Raw genomic sequence first — 27,346 nt, 5'->3', positions numbered from 1 at the left:
CCCCCTGACACCCCCGGGGCCACCCGTGCACCTGTGTCCCCACTCCACCTGGGAGGAAGCTTTCTCCACTGGCTGGGGTGAGGCGCAGCTGCTTCCCGGGGTGCCCTGGGCTAGGAAGGACCCTGCTCGACCCCTGTGGGGCCCTTTATGGTCAGACACCCCAACTACTGAGCCAGGCCAACCCACGGCCAGGCAGGCAGTGTCCTTGTTGTGTGACTTCAGGCAAGTCACTCCACCTTCCTGTGCTCAGAAAGCACAAGAGCTCTGGCCCCGCAGGACGGAACTCGGTCTCACCTGTGCGGAGCCTTGGTCAGCGCCCAGCACGTAGTAAGTGCGCAGGAAATACCACCCGTCACCAGCATCAGTTGCTACCACCCGGCACCCAGCAGGGCACTGCTATTATGAAGCCCTGCCTGTATGTAAGCCCTGTGCTCAGCATTCTACAAATGTCTTCCCTTAAGCCCCCTGCCCACCTCCTAGCCCAGGGGTGGAGGGCGGTGGGGCAGGTGTGTGCAGGGAGGGGCCCGCAAGAGGCAGGCCCTGACGCCAGGCACGATGGGCGAGTGCCTGGGAGCCTTCCGACACCCCAGAGGTGAGGCCAAGTCATGCCCACTTCACAGATTAGTCAACGGAGGCCCAGCCATGTGGACTGACCTGCCTGTGGCCCTTGGCAGGAGCCCGACTCCCCAGACACACCACCCACGTGGACGCTGCGGAGGCCACAGTCCTCCTCTGCCCCAGGTGTGGCCCCATGCCTCCCCCGCCCTGCCGACGACCTGGGGTGAGGTTGACACTGGCCCCGCTGCCTGGCGCGATGGAGAGGCCCGGGCCCAAGGCCGAGCACCTGTCTGGGGGCGTCCACGGGTGATGACGGTGCTCACCAGCACTGGGCACGGCCCCCGCTGCCCGAAGCCCCTCAGTTATCAAGGCGAGCAGACGCCCCGCAAGCCGATCCGTCTCCTGCTCATTAAGCCGGACGCCGAAATGGAAATGAAAACATAATAGCTATTTGATTGGGGGTGAGATATTTTGCATATTGGCTTGGCGCTGATAGTGGAATTTCATCAACTCCCTTTTTTCATGCTTTAAAACTGAATTACGGAGACAGGCTCTGTGCAGCGGGATGATCCCAACTCCCTTCCGAGGCCCAGGCTGCCAATGATTGGTGGCCCTCCCGGCTTTGATGTGGAGGCAGCTGGGGGTCCTTTTGATGAGGGGTCCTTTTGATGACTGCCCCAAAGAAAGCCGGAGCTGGCAGCTGAGGACAGAACTGCCTGAGGTGGCCCTGGGGTGAACCTGCCAGGTGGGGTGCAGAGCGGGGTGGCTCAGAGCGCCAGACAGGGAGTCTGGAGGCCCCGGCCGAACCCCCGCTGGCCCCTGCAGACTGTGCCCGCCCCCCAGCCACTGGACACATTATGAGAAACAACCAGAGCAAAGCCCCATGAGCCTCCACCTGGACTCCGCGCTTGACCTCGGGCGTGGGTCTGTCCTGAGGCCCCGCTATGTGGCCACCGTTACACACCCATTTATGCCTCTGTGGGGAGATCCTTTGTGTCCCCAACGCACAGAGGACGGAGAGGTGGGGGCACCTGCCAGGCCCCCTTCTGTGTCAGGGCCGGAGCATGAACGCAGGCCCGATGGCCTGGGGGTGGGGTGGACCTGAGCGCCCACGGCCTCCTTCTCAACTGCCGTTCACTCCTGCGCTCTTCATTCACCCATGAAACCTCCCCCGAGTCCATCTCCCTGCACAAGGTCCTGGGGACCCTGCAGCAGCCAACACGTACCCCCCAGGAAAGAAACGTGAAAACTGCACGTGTGGTCATTGCCACCAAGGAGAGGTGGAGTGACAGTCAGGGAAGGCTTCCTGGAGGAGGTGACGAGTGAGTGGCGATCTGGGATGGGACAGGAGCCTGCCTGCGGGCGGGGCTGGGGAAGTGCACTCCAGGCAGAAGGAGGAAGGAGGCCCCGCCTCCCCGAGCCCAGCTTCCTCACGGAAAGCTGTGGGCTATAGCAGCCTGGCGTCATGGGCTGGGGTCAGGGTTCAGCAACGTGGTGCCAGTGGGTGCCGAGCACAGACTTGGGGCTACTATTACAACTGTTGTTATTGTTTCAACTCTCCAGGGAGGTGCCACACCTGCCCCTCTAGGGCTGGGATGGGGGGCGGGGCATGGACAGGGGCGTGGGGACCAAGGGGCACGGCTGGAGGGAGGGGAATGAGGGTCTGGGGCCTGGGGAGGGCAGCGTGGGTGGAAAAGAAAGACCTGCCCCTAGGCCGGCAGAAGGCCCGGCCTCCTGTCCCGCTGGCCCGGGTCAGCCGGTGGGCGGGAGGGGGCATGGCGCTGCCAGGGAGAGACCCTGGCCTCTGGGCAGCACACAGCAGCCAGATAAGGGCCCGATAACAGAGAGAAAATAGCAACAGATTCAGACTTTCCCACCGCTGGGCAGTGGGGCAGCTCGGGCCACGGCAGGGACAGGAGGCGGTGGGGACAGCCCCGTTCTCCCCGAGGGCGGCTGCGCTGTGTCCCGGGGGCTTGGGCCCCTCCAGCCAGGACGGGCTCTGGTCCGGCTGGTGCTGGCGGATGAGGAAACAGAGGCCCCGAGCACAGAGGCGGCCCCAGGCCCTCGGGACCATGTGACTCGTTCTTTACCCCCAGTTCTAACAAGGAGCTGGGCTGATTTCCAGGCTGAGCTGGACGGAGAGAAGCGAGCGAGAAGGGGAGCCCCCAGCAGGGCCGGGGCGGCAGGCAGAGCCCAGCGTGCGGGGCTCCGGGGAAGGGCAGGGGTGTCCCACGCCTGAGAGTCCAGGGCTGCCAGGAAGGAGGCAAAGGGGGGAGGTGGGCAGACAGGGGCAGGTTCTCGGCCCCAGGGAAGGTCATCAGGGCCTAGAAAGGGTCTCATTTAACCAGAACTTAAAACTTTTGCCAACACTTAGAAGGAAGGTGGGTCCTGGTCCATGGTCCCGGAGAAGCTCGCACAGCACATGGGTGCAGGCATCGTGGGGGGAGGCTGATGATCTGGGAGGCCCCCTGGGCGCCTGTGCGTCCTCTTGTGCCCACCCGCCTGCCAGAGTACCAAGGCCCAGCATGGATGCTGGGCGCCCTTGGAGGGTCCACCTCATGTCCACCCCCGAGACGTGGCTAGAAGCTCCCCACTGCTCTCCGGGCCGCTCTGGCAGGAGGTCCAGGCCCATGAGCACAGGGCCGTCCTGGTTCCCAGCTCCTCCCCGCTCCCTCCACCCTCACGCCCTGGATGACAGCCAAACTGCTTCCGCTGTCCACGCCCCTCCAGGCATGGGCCCTTAGCCCACACTGTCCCTCTGCCAGGACACCTCCCCCTGCCCGGTTGAGGCCTCCTCCTCCCTCCGTGAAATCTCTCCCCACACTCGGGTCATCCCTGGAGCCTTACATTTGTTCCCAATTGTCCCCTGGGGTGTTGCTCTGATGCTTTGTTGCCCTCCCCCAGTGCCCAGCAGGAGGACGGAGGGAGACCCCGCCCCGCAGCCCACTCCATGGAAGGTGCTGCCAGCGTCGCCCCTAGCGGGCTGTACCCTACGATAAAGGTGCACCCACGACCGCAAGGACGAGATGCGGGACCCCCCGCGGAGCGCAGAGGGTGGGGGGCCTCTCGTCCTGGGAAGCTCAGGCTGGGAGGGGCCCACAGGCCTCCACTGTGACCCGCCAGCGGCCCTCATCAACCCAGGATCAGTTCCTGTTGACAGCCAGGGCGACCACAAAGAGGATGTTGGCGAGATAATCTTGGCTTACTTGAGCGGGCAGCCTGCCCCGTGGAGGGGAGGGCGAGGGTCTGAACCTCCGTGTGCACTGGGGGCCTGGGTCCAGATGCCCTCCCACGCTGGTCCTGCCCCCCACCCCGATACCTGGTGGCAGGCGTGGCCCTGGGACAGAGGAGACGGGAGGGCGTTGCGGGGGCAGCCTGAGTCCCCGCCAGGGGTCAGCTGGACGGTGCTCGGGTGCACCCTGCAGCAGGGGGCTCACTTCTCCTTCCAGAGGGGCAGACATGAGCCCAGACCCTTGGCCTCTCAGGCTTGGTCCCCGCCTTGGGTGGGCAGGCCCCCAACACGGCTGTGGCCGAGTGACCGTGGATTCACCTGCCTTTGCTGCCAGGCTGTGAGCTGGACCTGATGCGCGCAGCCTCCCAGCCCCATGTGCACCCAGGCCACGCCCGGGAGATGCTGGTGGCATGCTGTCCCGAGTAAGCCAGGCCGAGGAGAGTGGCCAGCCGCTGTCACAACACACTCTGGGCCATGGGAGGGCAAGGAGAGCCCTCGGCGTCGAGGAAGAGCTTGGGTGCTCAGAGCGGAGGCCCCATGCTCTCCGGGACCAGGGAGCCCGTACTCTAAGGAACAAGAGTGCTGCAACCTACTTCAGCTTTTAACGTATTAAAATATCACAGGGAGACATCATTTGCATACAAGAAAATTCATCCTTTTAAGTGTCATTCATCTTTTGGAGGCACATTCACTGAAAGATGCAGGACAGTCCTAGGTAACCCAGACAGAACCCAGGGCCCCCTGCAGCCCAGGCTCAACAGAGACACTTCAGCAGCCCAAATGCCCACCCGCTTCTCTCCAAAGCTTTGCAGGGGTCAGTCAGGATCTTAGACGGCCTTTCCCAGTCACTTCTCCACACCCCCGGCTGACCCAGCGCCTGATACCCCTGCTTGGCTGTGCACTGTTCTGGCTTCCCCGTCCCTACCCCAGACCGCTACTGTTCTCACCTGTGCTCTGACTTCCTCACGGGAGGTCTGGCAACTGGGCTGCAAGGGTGTGGAGGGGAGACCTGGGTGCCAAGGAGATAGATGGTGGGCAGCTGCAGGGGTGAGGCCAGCAAGCAGGCTCCTGGGGATCTGCTGTCCCCAAGTCCCCAGGCCCAGAGACAGGAGCCCTGCTGTCCTCCGGTGTAGCTGCTGAGCTAGGATGACCACTCCCAGGGCCTCAGGCACCCCTCAGCCCGTGGAGGCCCTCTCTTCCCCCAGGCCTCCCTGCCCTGGCCACGGCCAGTCAGCTCCCCCAGCCCCTTCCCACACTTGCTCCATCACTGCCTTCTCCGTCTCTGTACCCGGAGACTGGGGCATCCCCAGCTCTGGTGCACAGTAGGTGCTCCGGGAACTCTGGTGACTGCGGGACAGGCGGGGAAGGGGAACAGGTGGACTCAGAGCCGGGCGTGGCTGGGGGCCTCCCGGGTCCACAGTGGTGGCAGTGGGGGAGTCTGGCATGGCCCCAGAGGGGAGCCTGGGGGCTGAGCCTGCTTGTGGGGGTGTGTGACCAGGGACTCAGCCCCGGGGACCCTGAGTGGGCCACCTGCCCCCAGTGGCAGAAGATAAGCCGGCCGGCCCTGCCTGGGGCGCTAAGGCCTGGGTGAGTATGGGGGCTCCACAGGACGTGGGGAGATGGGGCGCCGACACCCGGGGGTCTGCACCGCATACCACCCACAGCCACCACCACTTCCTCCTGTGGCCAGCCTGCAAGAGACGGGTGAACCTGGGGGGCTTAAGTGCCCCGGGCCCAGGGCCACGCCCGGATCCCCGGCACGCATCACCCCTCGAGGCCGCACAGGCCAGGAGGGACCACGGGCAGTGCTGGGCCTGTCCCCGGCAGGAGTAATGCCACCATGACCATGACCATGACCATGACCATGACCATGACGATGGTAGCAGCGCAAGCGCTTGGGCAGCCTCTGCAGCAGGCCAGGCTCTAGACTCACCCACAAGGGACTTCTGATCCTTGTAACGACCCTGACTTAGTGTCACCCCATCGTCCAGGTGGGGAAACCGAGGCACAGAGAGGTAAAGAAACTTGCCCAAGGCCTTACAGCTATGTGGCAGCCTGTCGCTCCCCTCCCGAGCCCTGCATTCTCACCGAGGCCCGCCCCCCCAAACCCACCGTCCCTGTTTGTAGAGATGGGGGCCTGCTCGGGGGGCATTTGGACCCAGGTCTGTGAGGCTCCCAGGCCTCCTCTCCCCTCACTGAGCCTCAGTGTCCCTTCCTGGCTCTGCACCACACACAGCCTGAGCCTCGGAGAAGGCCTCCCTCCCCTGCGGGCAGGCCCCCTCCCTGGTCTGTGTGACTGCTGTCTGCCCCCTCTGACTGTTCCCTGAGGCAACGGGCGGGGGTGTCCATCTGCTCCCCTGGCTGTGGTAGGGGGTCAGCAGGGGTGTGAAGCAGCTGGCACCCAGGGCCCCTCCCTCCAGGAGCTATGGCTCCCTCTGGCTCAGACCCCGAGACAAGTGTGTACAGCCCTCGACAGTATATGAAGCTCTGCCAGGACCTGCATCAGCACCAGCCTGTGGGGAAACCGGCTCCACAGTGCAAAGAGGGAAACTGGGGCAAGGAGCAGCCACCCTTAGAGAGCAGGGCCTTGGGCCACACGGCTCTGAAGGACCAAGCAGAACTGAGACTGTGCCGGGCTCCGGGGCGTATGGCTCTGTGCCCGGGGAACCTGCCCAGGCCTTGGTTTACCCATATGGGAAATGGGTACCAACCCACCGACCTCATAGAGCCGTTGTCAGTGTGGACAGGGAAGGGCTTTGCAGGAGACAAAGGTGCCCCCGGATGGGGGTCCTTCCCAGGAGCATCGTGATTCCTTCCACCAGGCCTTCCATGTGCTGGGTCAACCGTGAGCAAACAGGTCCAGATGGGGGTGAACAGTCTGGGTGGGGGGTGAACACACACCTTGGATATCATGAAGGGCCAGGATGGGTACAGGATAAAGAATGGTGGGTGGCTGTGGGAGTGGTCACTGAGGGCTCCTTGGAGGAGGCGGTATTTAAGCTGTGACTGTGAATGGGGAACTCCAGACAGAGGGAAGTGCCAGTGCAAAGTCCCGGAATCGGGAAAGTTTGGTGGGTTTGGGTGCTGCGGCTGAGGAAGGAGCACCAAGGCTGAGAGGGAGGCAGAGAAGCCGGAGCAGCAGGGTGGCCGGCCGGGGTTTATTCTCGGCACCGTGGGAAACTAAGCGGAAGAATGTGGACGCTGGATTGCAGGAAGGACTCCAGCGTGCAGCTGCTGAGGCCCGGCCACCGCCTCCAGGCAGTCCCCAGTTCTCTGCCACCTCCTTGGTCTGGCTCCGCATCCTCCCCTGCCCAGAGCCTGTCCCGTCTCTCGGGCTAGGGCCAGCGGGCTGGTCCCCCACCTCGGTCCCTGGGGGCAGGGGCCCAGGCGGGCAAGGCGGAGAGAAAGAGCGGGGCCTGAGAAAGCCCAGAAAGCCCGGCCCGGCTGATAGGGGAGAGATTGGTTTCAGCCGGAGCCGCAGGGCTGCCAAGTCCACATCCTATCGGCGGCCTGCACTTACTCAACATTCATCACTGCTGAACTCGGAAACTTTATCAACGCTAGAGGTTGGCGCCATCTCCGGGCCTGGCCACTCCCGGCCCTCCGATGGGCCCGATAGCCGCTGATAGATTACACGAGATTGTTTCACTCTGGAGAACCGATTACGAATGCTCCTCGGGGGAGGGGTGCAGACCACGTGGCCTGGGTGGGGCGGGGAGGGCGAGAGGCCACTTGTGGGCCGAGGCGGTTGTCAAGAACACACTTGGAGCGTGTGGCAGGGACCCCACGTGTGACTGGTGGGGAGGGGGAGGGGCGACGCCACAGCGTGGGGGGCGGGAGCAGTGGTCGAGGCCACGGCACGTGGCAGCGTGGCCGAGGCCACGGTGTAGAGCCGTGAGTATGAAGGAGGCCCGGGGAGGAGGAGAGGGGAGTCGTGCCCGAGAACAGGGGCCGCAGGCTCTGGAGTGGTTCTCTCCAGATGGGCCGATAAGGACTGAGAGATGGGAGCGGGGCCGCAGCTCATGGAGCCGTCCCGCGTGGCCTGCCGTCAGATGGACAGAGGCAGACGGCTTCCTGGAAGGGGACGGGGCTCCGGTGTGACAGGGCCCTGCCATCTGATAGGCGGGGAGGGAGACCCCGAGGGGGATGGGCCAGGCGCCGAGCCCTCCTCAGCTCTCACCCCTGGGGCTGCAGCCCCTCGGGGCCTGTGGCCAGGTACTAGGAGGGCAGGCCTGCCCGGGCTCGTCTGCAGGCCCAGCCCTCGGGCACGACTGCCCTGGGTCCCACACTAGGGCCCCCGTGAGAGGGTCCTCTCGTCACGGGGACTCCTGTGCCCACTTGGGCTCTGGGTTTCATTCACGCCATGGTGCCACGGCCCTGGGGGGCGGCCAGCTCCTCTTCCTCCAGGCAGGCCCTCCTGGTGCTCCGCAGATCAGGAGCAGGATGTACACCGGGCCTGGGAGACTCTAGTGTCCAGACTTGGGGCCACACTACCCCAGGTGTCTCTCCAGTGCCCCGGGGATGGCGTGCAGCAAGGAAGGAAGCAGCAGGGTCCCTCGGGTGGGCCTGTTTCCCTGCTGGATGCGCCTGGGTCATAGGCAGCCAATCTACTCTGCTCCCACTGCACAGATGGGGAAACTGAGGTCCCGAGGTGCTTCCTGGGCCCACAGGGAGTTGGTGGCTGTGCAGGGCCGGACCCCAGACCTCCTGGCCCAATGCATCCCTCGTCTCCATGGGGCTCAGAGCCACAGTGTCCAGGAAGCTGGGGGCGGCAGTGCACCTGGGCTTAAATCCCACCAGCAGGCCCCTCACGTCCCTGAGCCCGTTTCCTCAACTGAAACATTGGGAGTTAAAACTTCAGCTTCAAATTCATAGATAAAAGTGGAAGAGAGGTTGCCCAGGGCTGGAAGGAAGAGGGAGTCAGTGTTCAGTGGGGACAGAGCTTCTGCTGGGAAGATGGAGCATTTCTGGACATGGACGGTGTTGGGGGTCGCACAGCCTCATGAACGCACTTAATGCCACTAAGGTACACACTGGAAATGGCTAAACGGTAGGCTCTGTGTTATCTGTATTTTACCACCCACCCACCCACCCCCCCCCCCACACACACGGCAGGTGCTCCCTGAGTGCCTGTTCCCTTCCTTAGGGATTCAGAGACACACAGCCCTCCACAGCGATGGGTCTGCCCCACCACGCTGCCCCAGACCACTGCTGAGTGCAGAGACAGGCCAGGGCTTGCCGGGTCTGGTCCTACGTCCACGGATCGGGGCTGGAGATGCTGGGGAGCATGTCCATGACGGAGGTCAGATGAGCTGACCGGTCCCGTGAACGGTCCCAGGCAAACCTCTGCAGCGGGTCAGGGCCCAGCTCTGCTGGTCTCCCACGGAGGAGGCCAAGGCTTCCCTGGCCCGGCTCCAACCCCTGCAGCCCTGCGCCTCCGCCCCCCCCACCCCCCATCCAGGAATACCCAGTGAGCCCAGACCGAGCACCAGGCCTGTGGCAGCTGCTGTCCTCTCTCCCCGATCGTCATGCCTCTTCCCCCATTAGCGCTCTTGCCACTGCTGTTCCCTCTGCCAGGCACGCTCTTCCCCGACACGTCCTCTGCCTCTGCCTAGTCTCTTGTCCACCCCTGTTCCCAGGCAGCCAGCCCCGAAGCAGCAAGCCTCAGCTCTGCCCATGACCCACGTGGCCATGACCCACGTGGCCACGACCCACAACAGCACTCCCTTGCGGGGGCTGTTTTTCTTCCAGTTCCCTCTGTTCCTTGGTTTTGCTTTGCTCCCCTGGGACAGGGCCCAGGGTGGGGAGCAGACTTAGAACCCAGTCGAGGGAGCATTTATGGAGCACCCGCTGTAGGCCCTGCGCTGTCCTGGGGAAGGTAGAGCTGCCCCGCCGTGGTCACACAGCGGCGGTCTGGTTCTGGTCTGATGGCCCCCTCCCCGTTTCCTTCCCCTTGATCTCAGCCCAAACTCCTTCCCTCTTCACCCCTCTGCTATTTTCCACTTATGCATTTTTGAAAAACGCCCACGCCTGTGGCTGGGTTTCAGGTCCCAGAGCCCTGTGGATGCCGTGGGAGCTGGGGGGGGAGTCGCTGGCTGGACTCTGGGCCCCACCTTGTCAACAAGACATCCCAGGGGTGCAGGGTGCCTTTGAACACCGTGAGAATCCCCCAAAGTTCCCTGAACGCTTCCTATGGACGTGGCCTCTTGTCATATAAATTTCTAAAGTGGGAGCTGTGGAGAACCCCGTTTCCAGAATACACCACAGCCACAGATAGAGGAGGATGCCCCGGAGAACCTCCTGTGTGAGCCCTCACTGTGCGGACGGGGACACAGGCCCCCGGAGCACACAGAAACCCTGGAGGCAGACAGGCCAGACCCTCCCGTTGTACAGACAGCGAGGCAGGTTGGGCAAACGGGCTGCACCGTGACTCCCTAGGACGGTGCTGAGGCCCCCGCCCCCGGCCTGGTGCTACATACACGGGGCCGGCAGAGGGAGGGTCCAGATGAAAATCCCAGCGGGGGAGGGCAGACGGAGAGGGGACAGCACGCACAGGGGCTGGAGGTGCCCCAGACAGTGGAGGGGGAGTGTGAACTGGCCGCACTGACCTCAGGAATGCCCAAGTCCTGGCCCCCCAACTCAGGCTGTGGGGGTCTGGGCTCTGCAGGTCAGCAGGAGGTCATCCAAAGGCCCGCCTATCCATCCCCCAGCGCCCAGTTTTCCATCACTGGGGCAAGGTCCTGCCCAAGACAGTGTCTCCCCACACTAAGGGCTCCCCTGCAGGAGGCTCCGCCCACTCTGAGGAGGCCCGCCCCCTGCACAGTGCTTAGCCAATCCCTGGGCCTCACTCCTGCTCATTTGCATGCCCGTTTCCACTGCCTGAAGACACACAGGTTAGGCCCTGGGTTCCCTGGCTGTTGGGGTGGGGATGTGGGGGGCTCGATTCTGGGGAGACCATGCTGGGTGGGATGGTGGGGCGGCACTGGGCTCTGAGGGCCCTGGGCTGGCTCTCGGGGAGACTGGCTCTGCTGGGCCATTCTGGGGAACCTGAGGGCTAAGGGGCTCTGGTGGGAGGACCGGGTTCTGGGGGGTGGGGTCTAGGGGTGCCAGGCTCAGGGTGACCCGTCTTAGCCCCAGGTCTGGGTCATAAAGGGCCACCTGCTGCTCGGGGAGAACTCTGGTTAGAGTGCAGGCACTTCCTTAAATCCTCCCCCCTCCCCGCCACTATGAATGACTCAGAGCAGGAAAGATACTGACCCAAGGTCACACAGCCAGGACGCAGCAGCGCAGCTGGGACCTCGCCTCCAGTCCTGGCTCCCCACCCCAAGCCTGGGTCCTTCCCTCCAGGGAGGGCCTGTAGGGCCACTTCTTACTTTTTGCTGCCTCGGCTCAGGGAGGGCTATTTTTCCGCTTCCTTTGCAAAGTGATGGAGACATTGTGATGACGATTTTACGAGAACCCGGTCCCCCTGCTTTCCACCTTAGATCTAGTGGCACCATTTTCGCAGCTCTGAGTTGCAGGGCGGTGGGCTCGTGGGTGTGTGTGTGTGTGAGCGCGTGTGCACAGGCTTTGTTCCTGGCATTTTGGTGGGTGAGATAAGAGGAAACAACAGAACCGCTCGGAGAGGCAGGCAGATAGATAACAGCGATAGGGCTGCTCCACCACCAGGCCTATCTGCTCTTTATCGCAGTTCCCTTTTCTTTCTTTCAGGTTCGGGGGGAGGGCGGAACACACCCCCCAGCCCACCCCCAGCCCACCCCCACGCCTGGGACCCGAGCCGAGGGGCCTCCCTCTCAGGCTCCCTCCCTCTGTGTCTAACACAGCCAGTGCCCAGTCCCGGAGCTCCTGGCTAGAAAGGGCAGGGGTCCTGAGGGTCGGTGTCACCACTGAGATGGGTGACAGGGCAGCGGCAGCAGGGGAGCATCCGCCCCCGAGAGAGAACCCAGATCCCTCTCATCAGCCCTGCAAAAGGGCCCTGAGGAGGGCTGACTCCCGTTTTAGGACGAGGGCAGGGAGGCCCAGAGAGGTGACACGGCAAGGCTGTGTGGGGCCCGGGATTTGAACCTGGGCCTCCTTGGCCTTGAGGGTGGTGGTCTGCAGAGCGGGTACTGAGCTCCTTCCTTGAGAAGTCCTGTGCACCCCCGGGAGGGCACGGCTGGGCGGGGACAGGGAGGCCCCAGGGGAGATGACCAGAGGGGCCACTGACTCCCGGGCCACTGACTCCCAGCCTGGCGCCTGTGGGGCAGGTCTTAGTGTCTTCAGCCCCGTTTTACAGATGTGGAAACCGAGGCTCAGAACAGGGAAGTGCCTGTGAGCCGCAGCGATGGGAGCAGGCTGGACCCCCATAGCCTCCCTCTGCACTCTCTGTGGCTCTGGTGAAAGCACAGGGTCCAAGGGGAGGGCTCCCAGAGCCACAGGACAGACGTTCCAGAACCACCCAGGTCACTGTGTGCGAGCACAGAGGCCTGGGCCTCTGCAACCTGGAGCCATTTGCCACAAACAGCCCAGGAAGAACGCTGGTGCGGTTCGAGGAGGAGGCGCAGTAGGCACCCCCGCAGGGGCCCTGAGAGAACCCCGCGTCCCCAGAGCACGTGTCCCAGGACGCTCTCCCTGCTTCTCTCCTGTCTCCTCCCTCAGAGGCTGCGGAGGCTGGAAGTGCAGTCACACCCACTGCACAGGTGAGGAAACCGTAAGTCACTTGCCCGGGCGCCCTGCCCAGGCGGCAGGATTCAAACCCAGTCACCCCATCCTGTGCTGGTCCCCCTCCGTCATATATGCACCCATTTTACTGCAAATAGCTGACTTCCTTTAGAATACTGAAACAAAATCAAACCCCAAAGACAGAAAGAAACCAAGTTTATCACCAAAGGGGCCCACTTTCTGAGGACAGATGAAATGACCTCCAGATGCAAGCGGGAGCAGTCGCCCCATCACCCACCGCTCTTGGACAGGGCTGTGTGGCCCCGAGCAGTCACTCACCCTCTCTGTGCCTGGGCATTTTCCCCCAAAACAGAGAGGGCAGTCCTCTTAGGGCAGGTGGAAGCTCATGGCCGCCAACATCCCCAGAGCCTGCAGCCAAGAGGGAGACCCAGACCTTGACCAGGCCTCTAAGTCAGGTCTCTACGGCTTCCTCCCATGCTGTGTGACCTTGGGTGGGTTACTCAACCTCTCTGAGCCTTGAGTCCTCCGAGGAGAAATGAGGTCAGAGGTGCCCCTCCCAGGATGCTGGGAGGACTCTAAAGGATAACACAGGTCATGCCCAGGACTGGCATATAGCAAGCGCTCAGGAAAGGGAGCTATCAGCTAACAATGGCTCCATTCGGACTTTTAAGTGTGGAGTCCCGGAGCCACCCAGAAATGTCACTGACTGTCCAGTCAGGCCTCCTGTCTCTGGGACCACAGAGAATCTCGTTTCTCAAGAGTTGCTTAAAAAATAAATGCAGAAAGCAGGGGGAATTGCCAGCTGCCTTGCGCCCGCCAGGAGCCCCAGGCAGCTCCTCTGCCGGGCTTTCTGCGTCCAGGGGGCGCGGATGCCTAGTTTCCCCTCTGTAGCGTCCCCTCCCCCACGGCTGCCGCACCTGTCCCTCAGCGGGGAGGATTAGTCCCACGGTGGCCCTAATCGCACTCCTCGCACCATCAGCACCGGATCTCATCAGCTGAAGGAGGCAGCTTGACCTAGACAGACGCGGAGATGGCACCTCAGTCACATGTGGCGGCCGGGCGGGCCTTCGAAGGCAGGGTGGCTGGGGACCGGGCGGGGACAGGGAGGTGGGAGCCCCTCCCTTTCTCCAACTAACTGGCAAGTGGGGCTCCGCCGGGTTCCTTGACATTTACCGGGCACCTACTGTGTATAACCAGGCACTGCTTGTTCTAGGGGTCAGGGAGAGAGAAGAGACCCAAGCCTGGGCCCATTTGACACATGAGGACACCGAGGCCCAGAGATATGTCCCAGGAGATAGAGGCAAGGCAGCCGGGTCCAGACAGCCAGCTCGGTGAGGAGCTGGTGAGGTTTAAATCTCCCACGAGGGCTCAGCCCTTGGACCTCATTCCCTCCAGCACTGCTGCTGCCTTTCCCAGCAGCGGCCTCTACCTTCCCTCCCCAGCCCGGCCCGTGGACACTGTCTTTGTGCAGAGGCCTGGGAGGTGCAAGCTGGACGTGCCAAGGTTGATGGCCGGCCCAGGGGGACAGGACAGGCCGGGAGAGACGGCCCCCACCCTGCCCACCCTCCTCCCTACCTTCTTTTTCAAAAACATAATTTATCTGTGTATTATCAAGAAATCCAGACACTTTAATCAGTGAGCTATGAAGTCAGAATTTCCATTCTTATCTGCGGGAGGAGTGGAAATGGAGGAGATAGCGCGAAGGATCGCTGGTGGGGAATGTTAATGGGTGGAGAGGCTGGGCCATTGGCCACAGAGACGCCCGTATCTCCCCCATTATCAAGGCCATATCTCGCCAACCATCTCGGCGCGGTAATGGGGCCAGTTCAACTTTCCGAGTTATCACGGGAGCTGAAACCTGCGCCTGCCAGAGGCCTGGACTGGGAGACAGTTCAGGCGGACCAGGCCCGGGCGGGCAAAGCCAGGATGGAGAGGAGGACCTGGCCGGGGCCCATGAGGGCCTGGGTGCCCACTGACCATCAAGGCCACTGCAGTGAGAGTGTGTGTGTGGGGGGGGGCGGTCCCTCTGCTCTCTGGGAAAATGTCTGGTTTTGGCGGAGCTGGGTGTGTGCATACTGTGCAGGAGGGGAAACCGAGGCAGGAGGCCACCTCAGGGCCCCAGTGGGGCTGGGGTGGTCCCAGGCCCTCCCGAGCCGTGCCAGGCCCATGAAGGGGAAAGGGTGGGTGGTGTGGGGGCATGGTGGGGGGACTGGGGTGTGGGCAGCCTGCCCCCCTGCCCTGTGGCCCGCAGGGTCCCCTATCACCTCTGCTGGAAACCTCTTCCAGGCCCCAAGCCCCAGGAGGGGGAAACATCAGCAACAAAACCAGCAGGGTGCGGACATCCTGGTGGGCTCTGCCCCCGCAGGTCCCGACCTGAGGCTCGGGGTACGCTCAGTGCGGCCCTAAAATGCTGGGGCTTCCTGCCTGCGCTTGGGGTCCCGGCATGGGATGCCCCAGGGGATGGGGCACCCAGGGCCCATAAACAGAACACATCTGCCCACTCAGAGGAAAGGGCCTCCAAATCCACTCATTCCCTGGGAGCACTTAAGCTGAGGTGCGGAGCAAGAGTCTCACCCGAGGACCCCCCACCCCTCACCCCCAGCCCCCCACCCCCGCTGCCTAGAGGTCCCATATGACCAGGAACTGCCTCAGGTGGGCCTGGCCTTTGTGTGCCGGTTCAGCTGTGGCTCTGGTCTCTCTCCTGCAGCTGGAAGGCTGGGCAGCAGCCACTTTGGCCCAAGAGGGGAAGGGACTTGCCCAAGGTCACACAGCCACCAAGGAGACCAGAGCTGGACACTGTCTGGAACCACAGGAAGGCCTCAGTTTCCTGGACGTAAACATGGGTGGCACCAAGCCCGGCAGGGAGAGCTCTGGCCCTGGACACAACTGTCGCCATCCTCTCCTCACTCCCAGGGTGGGGAGCTCGAGCCGTGGTCCTGAGTCTGACCTTTAAACCCTCTAAGCCTCAGTTTCCCCTCCATGCACCGGGCTAACTGCTGAGCCCCCCTCAAAGGCTGTGAGGGGAGGACATGAGCTCACGGCTGTAAGTGCTGGGCACCCAGCAGGGGCTTAGTAAATGCCCAGCTAACACCTGCTCTAACGACCCAGGACAGTGAGCTGGGGTTGGTCTCGGGATGAGCTTGGGGCCCCAGTAAACTCAGGTCAGATGGGGGAAGCCTCAGCTTTTTCTCTCGTTGCAAGGAGCCTAGTGCCCGATGCCAGAGCAGCCCAAAGAGCAGAGAGGGGCTTCCCCAGGCCCACCAAGCCCTCCCTGGGGGCTGAGAGTCCAGCAGTGCAGGATGGGCCCGCTGTTCTAGTGGAGGGCTCTCTAGCAGCTCTTCCCCGCTGCCCACCACAGGAGGGAGCCAAGACCCCTGGCCCTGTGGCCCCCTGCCCTCCTGCTCCCTGGGTCTGACTTGCAGGGTGGAGAAAAGGGAAATGAAGGCAGGAGGCTGTGGCAGGTGCAAGTGGCCAGGGCAGGTCGGGAAAGCTGGAGGGCTTGAAGTGAGACATCAAGAGGAACTGACAGGAAGCAGCGCAAGGGAGATGGGGGAGGGGAGAGGTGTCCCCCTTCCTCTTCATTTTAACTTTGACAAACGGCAGACGTCACAGAGGCTCTGGCCCAGGCTGGACCTCTGCTGTCAGGTCTCACCAGACTCACTGCCTGCGAGCTCAGCATCACAGTTGTACTTTGGAGGGGAACCAAGGCTCAGGGGGGCCAACTGACTTGCACCCAGCCCGGTGTCCCCAAGATATCCCCATCCTGCAGAGGTGGAGACTGAGGCTCAGGAAGGCAAGGTGAGCCTCCCGGCAGAGCCTAAGAGCTCCACTGCAGGGAAGCTCCGGCAGCCGCCCAAGTGCAGAGCCCCCTCCTCCCAGGAAGCAGCCCGCCCGCCAGTTCTGGGGGCGCCTGGGAGCTGGCACAGGGTTGCACAGACCACCCCATCGACCCCATCTCCACATCGTTCGAGTGCTGTGTGACCCTGGTGCAACCACCCACCCTCTCTGATCCTCTTTCTGGGGTGCAAAATGGTTTGAGAACCCCAACCTCAGTGGGTGTATGGAGAATCATAGGAGGGGACGCCGGCGAAGTGCTTACAGTGGGTAGGCTCTGAGGCTGACTGGCTGGGTCTCTGTCCCCACTCCACTCCAGCCCTGGGGTGGGGACCGTGGGGACCAGGAGCACTGGGGCCAGGGCCAAGCTCGCACCATGCCAGGGCTCACGGAAGCTGCACACCAGTGCCCCATCACCTCTTTTACGGGAGGGGAAAACGCGGCTCCACGGCCGGCAGGCCCAGGGGAGGCAGATCTAGGGACAGGAGGTAGAGGGGAGGGGCCTGCCTATCTGTGCCCCAGCTCTGGCCCAAGGTCAGCCACCACATTCCTGCCCCAGCGGGCGCTGCCTTCTCCCAAACAGGAGACTGGGGGTGGGAGGAGGGAGGGAGGCGGGGAGGAGCTGGGCCCAGGAGGCCCTGGGAGGACACAGGATGATGACTCAGGAGGGCAGGACAGGTGACTGGGGGGCTGAGTGGGCACTGCCCGGAGAAGCCTCGGCCCTCCTCTGGGGTCCACAGCCCCAGCTCCTGGATCACAAGTTCTCGAGCTGTTACTGTCTCCCAGGGCCTCAGTCTTCTTGCCTGTAAAATGGGTCAGTCAATAACGATGATAATCGTAACAGCAGGTAAGACCCTTGGGCAGGAAAGGGACTGATGGGGCCTGGGCCCGCCCCGCCTAAGGTCCAGTCAGGGCATCCGGCCCACGACTCCCTCCCTCTTCAAAAACTAACACATGAAGGGGAGGAGGCTGGGAGGCAGGCCTCTGTGTGAAGCGTCCAGCTCTTGGGGCTTCTGGCAAAATGTCAGTAGTGCAACCAGCAGCTCCCAGGGCTGCCACGTCCACCAAGGACATGACTGCGGGACAGTACTTTACAGTTTGTATCTGGGAATCTCACGGACCCCACATACAGGCCCCAGGAGGGAGGTGCTCTTATTAAGCTTCTGCTTCAAAAGCAGAAACCGAGGCAGGAGAGAGGCCACCTGCCCACAGGGTCACAGCAAGGCCAGGACTCGAGGCCACGTGGCAGCCCCCCGCTGCAGTGGCCTCCCGCTCCGGAGACAAGGGCTGGCCTGCAGCCCGGAGCCCTCAGAGGACAGTGCGGGCCCTGATCTCAGAGCTCCCACTCCCTGCTGTGGGGCACCGGGTGGGGATGGAAGCCCCGGGGCGTGGAGGGAAAGGTCCCTGTCCTCAGCCCGCCCAGTGGTCCCAGGGACAGCTGCGGTGGGTGGGAGCAACATGCCACCCATCAACCAACAGCCGAGCCCCTATCTTACCTGGGATCCCAGGTGTGCCCTGCTCATCACCTTCTGTGTCCCAGCCCTGCGTGAGCACCGGACACAGCCTCTGGGGTAGATGCCGTGTCACGTGTCACCCCCGTTCTACAGATGAGAAAACAGGAGACGCTCCCTGAGGCCACTCAGCTGGGGGATGTGGTGCTGGAGTTGAAAGTTGGGGAGTGGGGTGGGGGGAGGGCAGGCCTCTCTCAGACCCAGACCGCCCTCATCGCCTCCTTGCCTGGAGGCAGGACTCTAGTCCGGGCCTCCTGATGTCTTCAAAACCTCATTTGCAAAATGGGGCACTGGACTGGGATGTGCCCATTGAACCAGTGGGCGAACCGAGGCAGAGAGGGGCCGCCCACACTGATGCTGCCTGGGGACCCTCGGCAAGCCGCCGTTCCTTTCCAGGTCTCCAGCTCCTTCTCCGTGAAATGGGTACAGGGACACAGGAGGCCCTGGGGTCCTCTCACTGGGCTGCCCGACCCCACAGCCCCTCAACTCTGGGCTGGCTTGGTCCAAACCCATCCAGAGCTCAGGCGGGGAGGTGAGGGGTGGGTGGGGGACAGAAGAACATGGCTGACAACTCCCCAGTGCAGCCCCTCCTCTCTGACGAGGAAACCGCAGCCCGGAGAGGGCAAGCAACGTGCGCACTTTGCACAGGCCGGGCACCTGCCTGGCAAGTTGTAGCTGGAATGGCTGGAGGCGAAGGCCAGCCACAAAGAGGAGTGATGGGAGGGGGGTTCCTAGGCAGGGTCCTTGCATGTATTTTACTCTCTGGGGACGGCTTGGGAAAAGGGATTTGTCCATCACAGATAAGCTGGAAACCACAGATCTAACTTGACCGATGGGCCACAAAGATATTGCTGAGGAGGAGGAGGATAGGGATGCTGGCAGCTGTCTGAGAAGATGTGTATTTCCCGTCTGCGCTCACAGCTGTGCTCAGGGACCACCAGTGTCCCCATCCCCATTCTGCAGATGGGGAAACCGAGGCACAGGCACTGAGGCTGGAAGGGGCTGAAAGAAGCCAGAGAGAAATCCTCCAAGTCTCGGCTTGAACCCAGGCCCTGGTGAGGGGGCAGCCCTGAGGGAAGCCCTCCTCACAGGGACACATGCACTGCAGCCTGAAGGCGGCTGAGCCCTTACCCACGGGGCCATCCGCCTCCTGCTGCCAAAGCCGAGGACATGGAGGCACAGGGGCGGACTCTACAGGGCTGCTGCCCCCTCTCCTGCAACCCTCTCGGTCCAGGCCACTCCTGCCTGGGTAGGGGACAGGAGGCGAGGTTCAGAGAGTGAATGTGTGATGGCGGCCTCAGTCTCCCTGTCTGTGAAACGGGGACAGGGGCCATGGGGCAGCGCCAGGAAGATCCAAGGGTATGGGGGCCGGTGGCAGGAGCCCAGCCAGGCACCCGGGCCCGGGGCTACAGGGTTGGCGACAGCGGCCGGCGACGCAACAGCTGCCTCCAGGAGAGGGCCTGTCGATGGCAGATAGTCCGCCCGGGAGTGTTATTCCCGAGCCCGGCAAGCCCCAGGAACGTCTGGTTGGCATAGAAACAGGAGATAAGGGGTACAATTAATGGCATCGTGTTCCCTCCTCCTTTCTTCCCCAACTGACCCATTTAAATCCCTGGCGGTGCTGGTGCCATGCTGGGCTCCCAGTGACCTCTGGGGAGGGGCTGGCTAGGTGGGCGGGATGAGACTGGGGCTCAGGGCCCTGGCAGGGCTGGATGAAGCCTCCTGGGACCCCACCCCCCTACCCTGGGCAGAAACATCTCAGGAAGGAGGTCACAGGAGACTCGGCAAGGGCAGGGCTGGGGAAAGACCCCTGGGCACCTCTGCTCCCAGAGGCCCATTTCACAGGTGTGGAGACTGAGGCCTGGGAAGCCCAGAGGCAGACAAAGGCAAGAGACTGTGGGAAAGCAGCGTGATGTTCACAGCAGGGCCAGACTGCCTGCCTTCCAACTCTGGCTGTCATTTTCTTGGGTGAGAAACTTAACTTCTCTGTGCTTCGGTTTCCCCAAGATGTAAACGGTAAGAACAGGACCTGCCTTAAGATAACACGTGGCCTGGCACAGAGTAAGTCCCGTGAGTATTAGCTACTATAGATATCATTATTACTATCTAACGAGCAAATGAGCCGTCTGTCTTCCCTCAGGCCCAGGAATGCAGGAAAACCAGCGTGAAGGCCCAGCCTCAGGGCCTGAGAGCTTGGGGGGGCCCCAGCTGCCGCCCACCAGAGCTCTGCTCAAGGCCAGGTTCAGGGAATGGGGGCTGGGAGCCAGTCTCTGCGTCTCTAAGGCCCTGGTCCCTGGCTCACTGTAGCTTGGCCCCCATGCCCCCAGGGCTCTGAGGAGGGGGGCGGAGGCCAGCTGAGGGCAGCCACGGTGCCCGTCCGCCCCCGGTTGGCAGGCAAGGTCACACCTGATTTCCAGAGAGGGGAAACTGAGGCTGCAGAAGGCACAGCCACCTGCTCATGGGGCTCGAGTTACAGGCAGCCGGGTTGCCAAAGCCCCATCTTTCCTTGCTTCTCTGCCATCACAGTGGGGTGGTGGGTACTGCAAGGTGACCCCTGGGAACTTCCCAGGAGCTTCCCAGGAGCCTCCCACACCTGGCAGGGGGAGGTGCATCGCTCTGTGCAGATAATCCTCTCAAGTTCATAAAAACTGAGAGACCACCTCACCCCCCTTCCGGCCCAACCCAGTCTCTCTCCGGAACTGGCCCTCACCAAAAGGCACTGCCAGCCTCCAGGTGGGCGTCTGGCTGCTGGGGAGAGCGGGCAGGTGGCTTAAAGCTCGGAGTGAATGAGTCATCCGGTGGCCACCATCAAGCTCTGAGAACGTGTGAAAAACACCTCCATCTGCAGTGGAGCAGCTGTTAGGGCTGGGACTTCTTCCGGGAGCCCCTTGCCTGGCTGGCCTCGATTTCCACTTGGCATCTGGAGCCACGGTCCCCAGGGGCCCTCCCACTGCAAAAGGGCTCTGTGGCCCCCTCAGCATCCCCAGTCTGACCTGGGGGCTTGTTCCTGTCCCCACTGTCCAGAGTTGGAAACTGAGGCTAGCCCACTGTCCCTGGAGGCACCCCCAACAGCTGGCCTCTTCCTGACCCCCGCTGGAGGTCCCCCCTTGCAGGCAGTGTCCCACCTGCCCCCACCTCCCCGTTTTCCGTACTGCTCTCAGCTGGCCCCTGGTCAGCTCACCCCTCCCCTGGCTCCCCAGGGCAGTGGCTACGACCCAGTACTTGCATTCAGCAAGTGCTCAGTGAAGACCTGCTGAGTGAATCAAGGCAGGTCTGAGCAGACCTTCCCTTCTGATTTGGGGGACCTGCTCAAAAAGATGCCAGCACACTGTGCTCCCCCCAACCTCAGCTCAGCAGCAGAAGCCACTTTGATTCTTTTTTCAAGAAAACTCCAAGCAGGTTACACTTACCACTTGCCAGGAAGAACACCAACCCCAACTTGATTCAAGGGGGAAAACACCCTCTCTCCTTCTGGAGGTGACAACCCGGACTCTGGCTATCTCACACCATCTAATAGGAATCAGGGTTGGGTGTCCTCCCTCCCCTCCTCCCCGCTCCTGGCCGGTGCAAAGTCAGTTTTCTTTCATTTTGACGGACTGTACCACCCGCAGGGGGAGGATCAACTTCCTGGCAATGAAGTGTGTTTGGGATGAAAACTCGCCCAAACGGACCCAGGCACGCACGCCCCTCCACCCCTCCCCGGCAGGTCGGAGGCCCCCCACTCGCCCCAGCCGCGACGCCCCCCGCGCTGTTGTTGCCTCGAACCCGGCGGGGCCTGGTGGCCATAGATAAGGGCTCTTATCGCTTTGGGAGATCGCCATCCGGCCGACCGGCCCGGCGCTTATCTGAGCTCACATCGACCCGGGCGGGAGGAAACCTCGGCGGGCCAGGGCGCCGGGGGTCCCGAACTGCGCTCCGCCCCGCGCTCCCTGCCAGCGCGGCCCGGCCTATCGTCGCAGCCATCTGGCCGGCCAAGGCCGCGCTCCCGCCTAGCCCTCCCCCGCTCCCACGTTTGAAGTTAATAAATGGGAGCGCCTATCGCCGCCGCCATCGGTTGTGCGCTTATCAGCGCGGCACATCTATCTCTGCGCGGAACAAAAGGCGCACAGAGGCGCGGGCAGCTGCGCCCCGGCTTTGGTGGGGGCCCGGGGGGCGGCGGCCCCAAGCGCTCGGGCCCCTCCCCTCCACACCCGCGGCCTGGTCGCAGGTGAGGCCAGAGCGGCGGGCACACAGCCGCCAGGGCCCTACGCACAGCCGCAGGCAGAGGGCGGGCGTGCGGGCGCCGCCGCTTGGTGACAATCAGCGCTCGCATCTTAACGCGCCAAGATCTGCCAGGGGGAGGAGGCGCCCGGGGCCGCGGGCTGAAGGGGGGGTGCCCCGGCCCCGCCTCCCAGGGCCGGCCCTCTCCCCTGCCCGCTTCCCGGGCGCGATGAAGGTGGACAGCGGGGGCTCGCCCTCGCGCCCGCTTTGGTCCCTGTCCCCAACACGCACCGCTCGGTCGACCCAGCTGAGCGCGGGCGCTCGCTCCGCTCTGGGCCTTATCGGCTCTGGCGATCGGCTCCCAACCTGCGATCTCCCTGCCCGCGATATCTGCATTTCTCATCACGCTGAAACACATACACACGCACACACGAGAACAGACCGAACAGAGGCGCACAGGGGAGGAGGGGAAAAAGAAACCAGAGAACCAGCGCAGATCGGGACCTGTGGGTGGTTTTAATACTTGAGTTGACTTGATAGAAGGCGACTTTCGGAAAACAGGTCCCGCTTGCACATTGAGGAGTCGGGTTACGGGAACCCGGATTCATGCCTGCCTTCCCCCTCTCTGGGACCTCGGGAGTAGACACTCCCCCAGGAGCATGCACACAGGGTTCTGGTGGCTATGGTCATGTGGACAGAAGAGGCAGTGCGGGGGAACATGGGGCTGGGCAGTGGTCTGGCCTCCTCTTCGCCTCCTGGGCAGCCCCAGCGACCTGCTGGTCTGGCCGGGGAGATGTGGCCCCGCACTCTGGCCCTGGCAGCAGAGGCGCGAAGTTATTATTGGCGTGGGGTGGGAAGCCGTGCTTCCTGTGCACTGCCCTCTCTCTCCCTGCTCAGGCAGCCGAGTGGCCCCAAGAGTACGGGGCGCTCTTATCTCGGGGGGGCATCATCAGTGTGGACACAGCAGCTGCCTGCCCCCCCTCCCCCACCGGGGGAGTGGCCTGCGGACCAGACGGGTGAGACACTTGGACGCGTGCGGAGGCGACCCTGGCCCAGGACTGAGTCCCAGGAGACCCCTCCCCGACCCCTCGGTTAGAGGGTGTGTGTGACCGCAAGCCACCCAGCGCACAGCGCCCCTGCAGTCCTGGCTGGGACACAGGGAGGGGAGGACCTCCAGGAGGCTGTCCCCGGGCAGGGAAGGCTCGAGTTCGAGACCCAGAGACAGGGCTGGAGCCTAGCGCGTGGGCTGCGGTAGCTACACCTCCACCCCCCAAGCCAGGCGGCTCTGCAAGCCAGCGGGAGTGGGGGTGGGCGCCGGCGGGTCTCCGCCACTTGGCCGTGCACTTCCACGCGCCCCGGGTGCCCCCTCTCCCTCCCAGGTCTCTCTCTTTCTCCCTCTAGATACAAAGCCTGGGAGAGTCAACCGCGCGAGATAAGATCACAATTTCAGCCCGTCCCGACAGAGCGATCTTATCAGGATGGGACTTGCAGAATGGAATATTTTAAACTTTATCTGAGCCCAGATCAGGCCGCCTTATCGCCGCACCATCTCGGGGGATGGGGGGAGGGGCAGGCCGCGAGGTGGCCGCGCCCCCATCAACCCCGTTCCGGCCCTCTGGGCGTACACCCCCACCAGGCGGGACCCCCGGTGCCGGTGCCGAGACGCGGGGGACCGGCCCGCCAGCGGAGATTAGATTACGGCGCGCTTGGCACACAGCGCGGGGGGCGCGGCGCGGGGTGAAGGTCGCGGGCACCGCGGGCAGAGCGGGGCGGACCGGGGGCGGACCGGCGGGGGTCGGGGCCGGCGGGCAAAGTTTGACTCACGCTTGATCTGCCGGGGGTTGCTCTGTTTCCTCCTGGACATGTCTCCGGCGCCGCGCGCCCTCGTGGCGGCCGCCTCTAGCCCCTGGCGGGCGGCGGCGGGCGGCGGGGGCGCGGCGGGGCCGCGGGGCGGCTCATGCCCCCGGCCCCTAGGCTCCGCGGCCGCCCCGGCCCGCGCCCCCAGCCCGCCGCGTCCGGCCCGGCGCCGCTGAGGAGGCCGGAGGCTCGGCCCTGCTGTGGGGCCGCGCGGACCGGCGGGGCCGGCGGGCGGCGGGCTGCTGCCGGCTCCTCCGCCTCCGCGCAGACGCCGCCGCCGCCGCTCGGCTCTTCTCAATGGAACCTACGGGCAGCGCGCGGCGAACCGGGCGGCCACGGCCCGGGCGCTCGGGGCGTGCGGGCGGGGCGTCCGCGTCACGGCGCCGCGCCTCCGGGCCCGCCCCCACCGCTGGCCCCGCCCCCAGCGCCGCAGCCTCGCCGCGGCCTCGCCCCGCCTGCACAGAGTTGGCCCGCCCCCGGGCGGATCTTGTTACCTCGCGGCCCCGGCCCCGCCCCGCCCCGCCGCCCTGGCCCGCCCCTGGACTGGCCCTGCTTCCTCGCCGCAATAGCCCCGCCCCGCCTGCTGGCCCCGCCCCCAGAGGGCTGAACCCGCCCCCGGTCCTGGGTAGACCTGTGGTCTCCTCGACGACTCCTTCGGCCTTGCCGCTTTGTCCCCAGACCCGGCTCAGACTCGGCGACCCAAGGCATCCCGCCGCCCCGCGTCCGGCCGGGCTCCAGACCTCCCTGGATCCGCCCCCCGGCGCAGCTGCAGCTCCGTCCCCCAGCCTGACCTGACCTGGTTCGGTTCCTGGACCCCGAAGACCCGCCCAGACCACGCCCCCAAGCCATGGATCCGACCTCCACCGCCCATGACTCCGCCCCCCTCTCTGTAACTCCGCCTCCAGGGCCTCGGTCCCGCCCAGAACCTCTGGGCTCTGCGACCACCCTCCTCGGCCCGCGGGATGGGGGACAGTGAAGGCCGGGTCAGGAAGCCCGAGGCCTTGACGCCCCACATTGCCTTGGACCAGATTTGGGGTTTGGAGCCGGCTCTGGCAGGATGGGGCTTCTGCCCAAGACTGTGGTGGAAGAGCGGCATCCCTGGGGTTCGCCACCTCCGGTGGCTGCAGCCCCAAGTGGAGAGTGGGGGACTTCGGGTCCTCCTCCCTTGGGCTCAGATATGGCTGGAAATCGGGGGGAGGGGTGGCGTAGAAGCCAGCGGCCTGTGCCTGCTCCCCCCGCAGCTGCCCCCAGGCGTTGCCCCTCTGGGCCTCTCCTCCCCCGGCCGTGCCTCTTCAGGGCGCCCCTGCTGGAGGCCCAGGAAGAAGGCCCTTCCGCGGGCTGAGCGAACCCCTAAGCCCCCTCCCCGCCTGGAACAGTCAGAAGGGAGCGAGGTCAGTACTGCCTGTTCCAGCCATGGAAATGGAGACCGAGCCTTCTGTTCTTTGGGATATGCTCATGGGATCCCAGAGGCCCCCCATCTTCCAGGGAGGCTGAAAGTCATACAGCATTAGAGTTGTCCCTGGGGGCTCAAGTGTATTCTTTTAACATTCTTGGCTTGCATTTGGTGTCTGCCCCCACCCTCCATATTCACAAGAAATAGGAAGTTAGCAGGGCCCAGGGGCTAATGGGAAGACCTTTGCAAACAGGACACCTGCATGCCTGTCCAGAAAGCTGGGCCCACCCATCAGATGGCAGATAATCATCACAACTGTCACATATGGAGGCTGGCTAGGTACTGAGTACTCTGCCCGTGAGACCCCCCTCATTCTGACTCCTGTTACCTTTGCCCCTGCCCCACGGAAGAGGAAAAGGTTGCCCTCAGAACCTGGGCACTCTCCCCTGCCCTACTGCTGCTCCCAGGAGGGCAGGAGATTGGCAGGCAGGGCAGAAGGTTGAGGTCTACCCCAGGACCAGCCACTGCCACTGGACAGACAAGAACACTAAGGCCGGGAGGCCAAGAGACCTGTCTGGGGTCACGTGCTCACCAGCTCTTCCCACTCCAGGGCCAAGGGGTACAGCCCTCCTAGAGTTACCCGGTGCTGCACCCCTCCTCTGGGGAGCATGGGGCCCATGGATGGCTGGTTCACTCGGCCCAGGGCTCCCACATGTTTGTCAACTGGACAAGGGGCCCCACCTGTCTGGGTTTCTCATTGGGCCTGCTGCCTTCCCAAAAGGGGGCCTCTTTACAGGATGGGAACCTCACAGTCAGGCAGTCAGGGGGATTCCTGGAGGAGGTGGCCACGGGCTGGACCTGTGCTGGGTTTGAGGCTCCATGCATAGCAAGTGACGCCCAGGTTGGTGCTGCTGGAATGCCTGGAGGTCTGTGTTGAGGAGGGTTCTGAGGGTCAGCAGGTGAAGGAGAACCATGATCGATTAGTGATGTCTGTCTAGGGTGCAGGAGGAAAAGAGTGGCAGGACTTTGGCCACTTCAGGTTCTGAGAGGAGAGACACACCCCAGTTGCCCAGGGACTTAGAGGCAGAGGCAGGTCCTGCTGACCAGGACCAACTAAATCATTCTCAGGGCTCAGTGAAAAATGAAAATGTGGGGCCCCTTGTTCAAAAATTAAGAATTTCTGGGCAGCAACAGAAGAGCCTTAAGCCAAGTGCAGGGCTCTGTGCACCTGCGCGGGTCAAGTGCCCATCAAACACCATGACAGGGGACTTCCCTGGTGGTGCGGTGGTTAAGAATCCACCTGCAAATGCAGGGGACACGGGTTCGAGCCCTGGTCTGGGAAGATCCCACTTGCTGCGGAGCAACTAAGCCCGTGCGCCACAACTCCTGAGCCCGTGAGCCACAACTACTGAAGCCTGCGCATCTAGAGCCCATGCTCCGCAACGAGAAGCCACCGCAATGAGAAGCCCACGCAATGCAATGAACAGTAGCCCCACTCTCCGCAACCAGAGAACCCCTGCGCGCAGCAACGGAGACCTAACGCACCCAAAATTAAAAATAAGTAAATTTATAAACAAACAAACAAACAAAAAAACCCACCATGACAACCCTGACCCAGGCCTGTGATGTTTCTGGGGCACTTTGCTTCCATGCTTTGCCCTCTCTGTCTGCCCTGCACGGGGATATTATTACCACCACCGTACAGATGAGGAAACTCCAGCTTGCTCGTGACCGTGACTGGTGGCGGTGTCACAGGACCTCGCTCACACAGGCCACTACACCCTCAGGGGAGGTCTGTTGATAAGGATGATAAACTGAGGAAAGAGGAGCAAGAAATGCTGTGGAAAGGCAGGCCCGGCTCAGCCCAGAGCAGAAGCGGCCGCCTCTGCCTGGGGAAATCAAGGAAGGCTAACTGGAGGAGGTGCCATCTCCGTGGGGTTTTGCAGGGATCCCTGCTCAGATGGGAAAGGGTTCCATCCGGCCACCTGCATCCCCTGTGGGAGTGCCAAGATTCACATCCAAACATCACTGGTGGAGAAAACAGAACTGCCTTCAGTCCACTTGGGGGTTGGCAACACCCACTATGGAGCTGAGAAGGGC

General features: G+C 63.4%; 1 protein-coding gene across 1 annotated transcript in view; it reads right to left on the bottom strand.

The window, feature by feature from the left end:
- The window catches only part of ZFPM1 (zinc finger protein, FOG family member 1), a 67,501-nt gene extending 43,600 nt beyond the window's left edge, over positions 1-23,901 (bottom strand). The window contains exon 1 of the mRNA XM_060084725.1: positions 23,821-23,901. Within this exon, the coding sequence (XP_059940708.1) occupies positions 23,821-23,860 (40 nt within the window). The 5' untranslated portion in view covers positions 23,861-23,901. The remainder of the gene's footprint in view (positions 1-23,820) is intronic.
- Positions 23,902-27,346: the final 3,445 nt, after the last annotated feature.

This window comes from Mesoplodon densirostris, chromosome 19 (genome assembly GCF_025265405.1).
Source record: "Mesoplodon densirostris isolate mMesDen1 chromosome 19, mMesDen1 primary haplotype, whole genome shotgun sequence".
Taxonomy (NCBI): Eukaryota; Metazoa; Chordata; class Mammalia; order Artiodactyla; family Ziphiidae; genus Mesoplodon; species Mesoplodon densirostris.
This window is presented reverse-complemented; position numbering and strand designations above follow the sequence as displayed.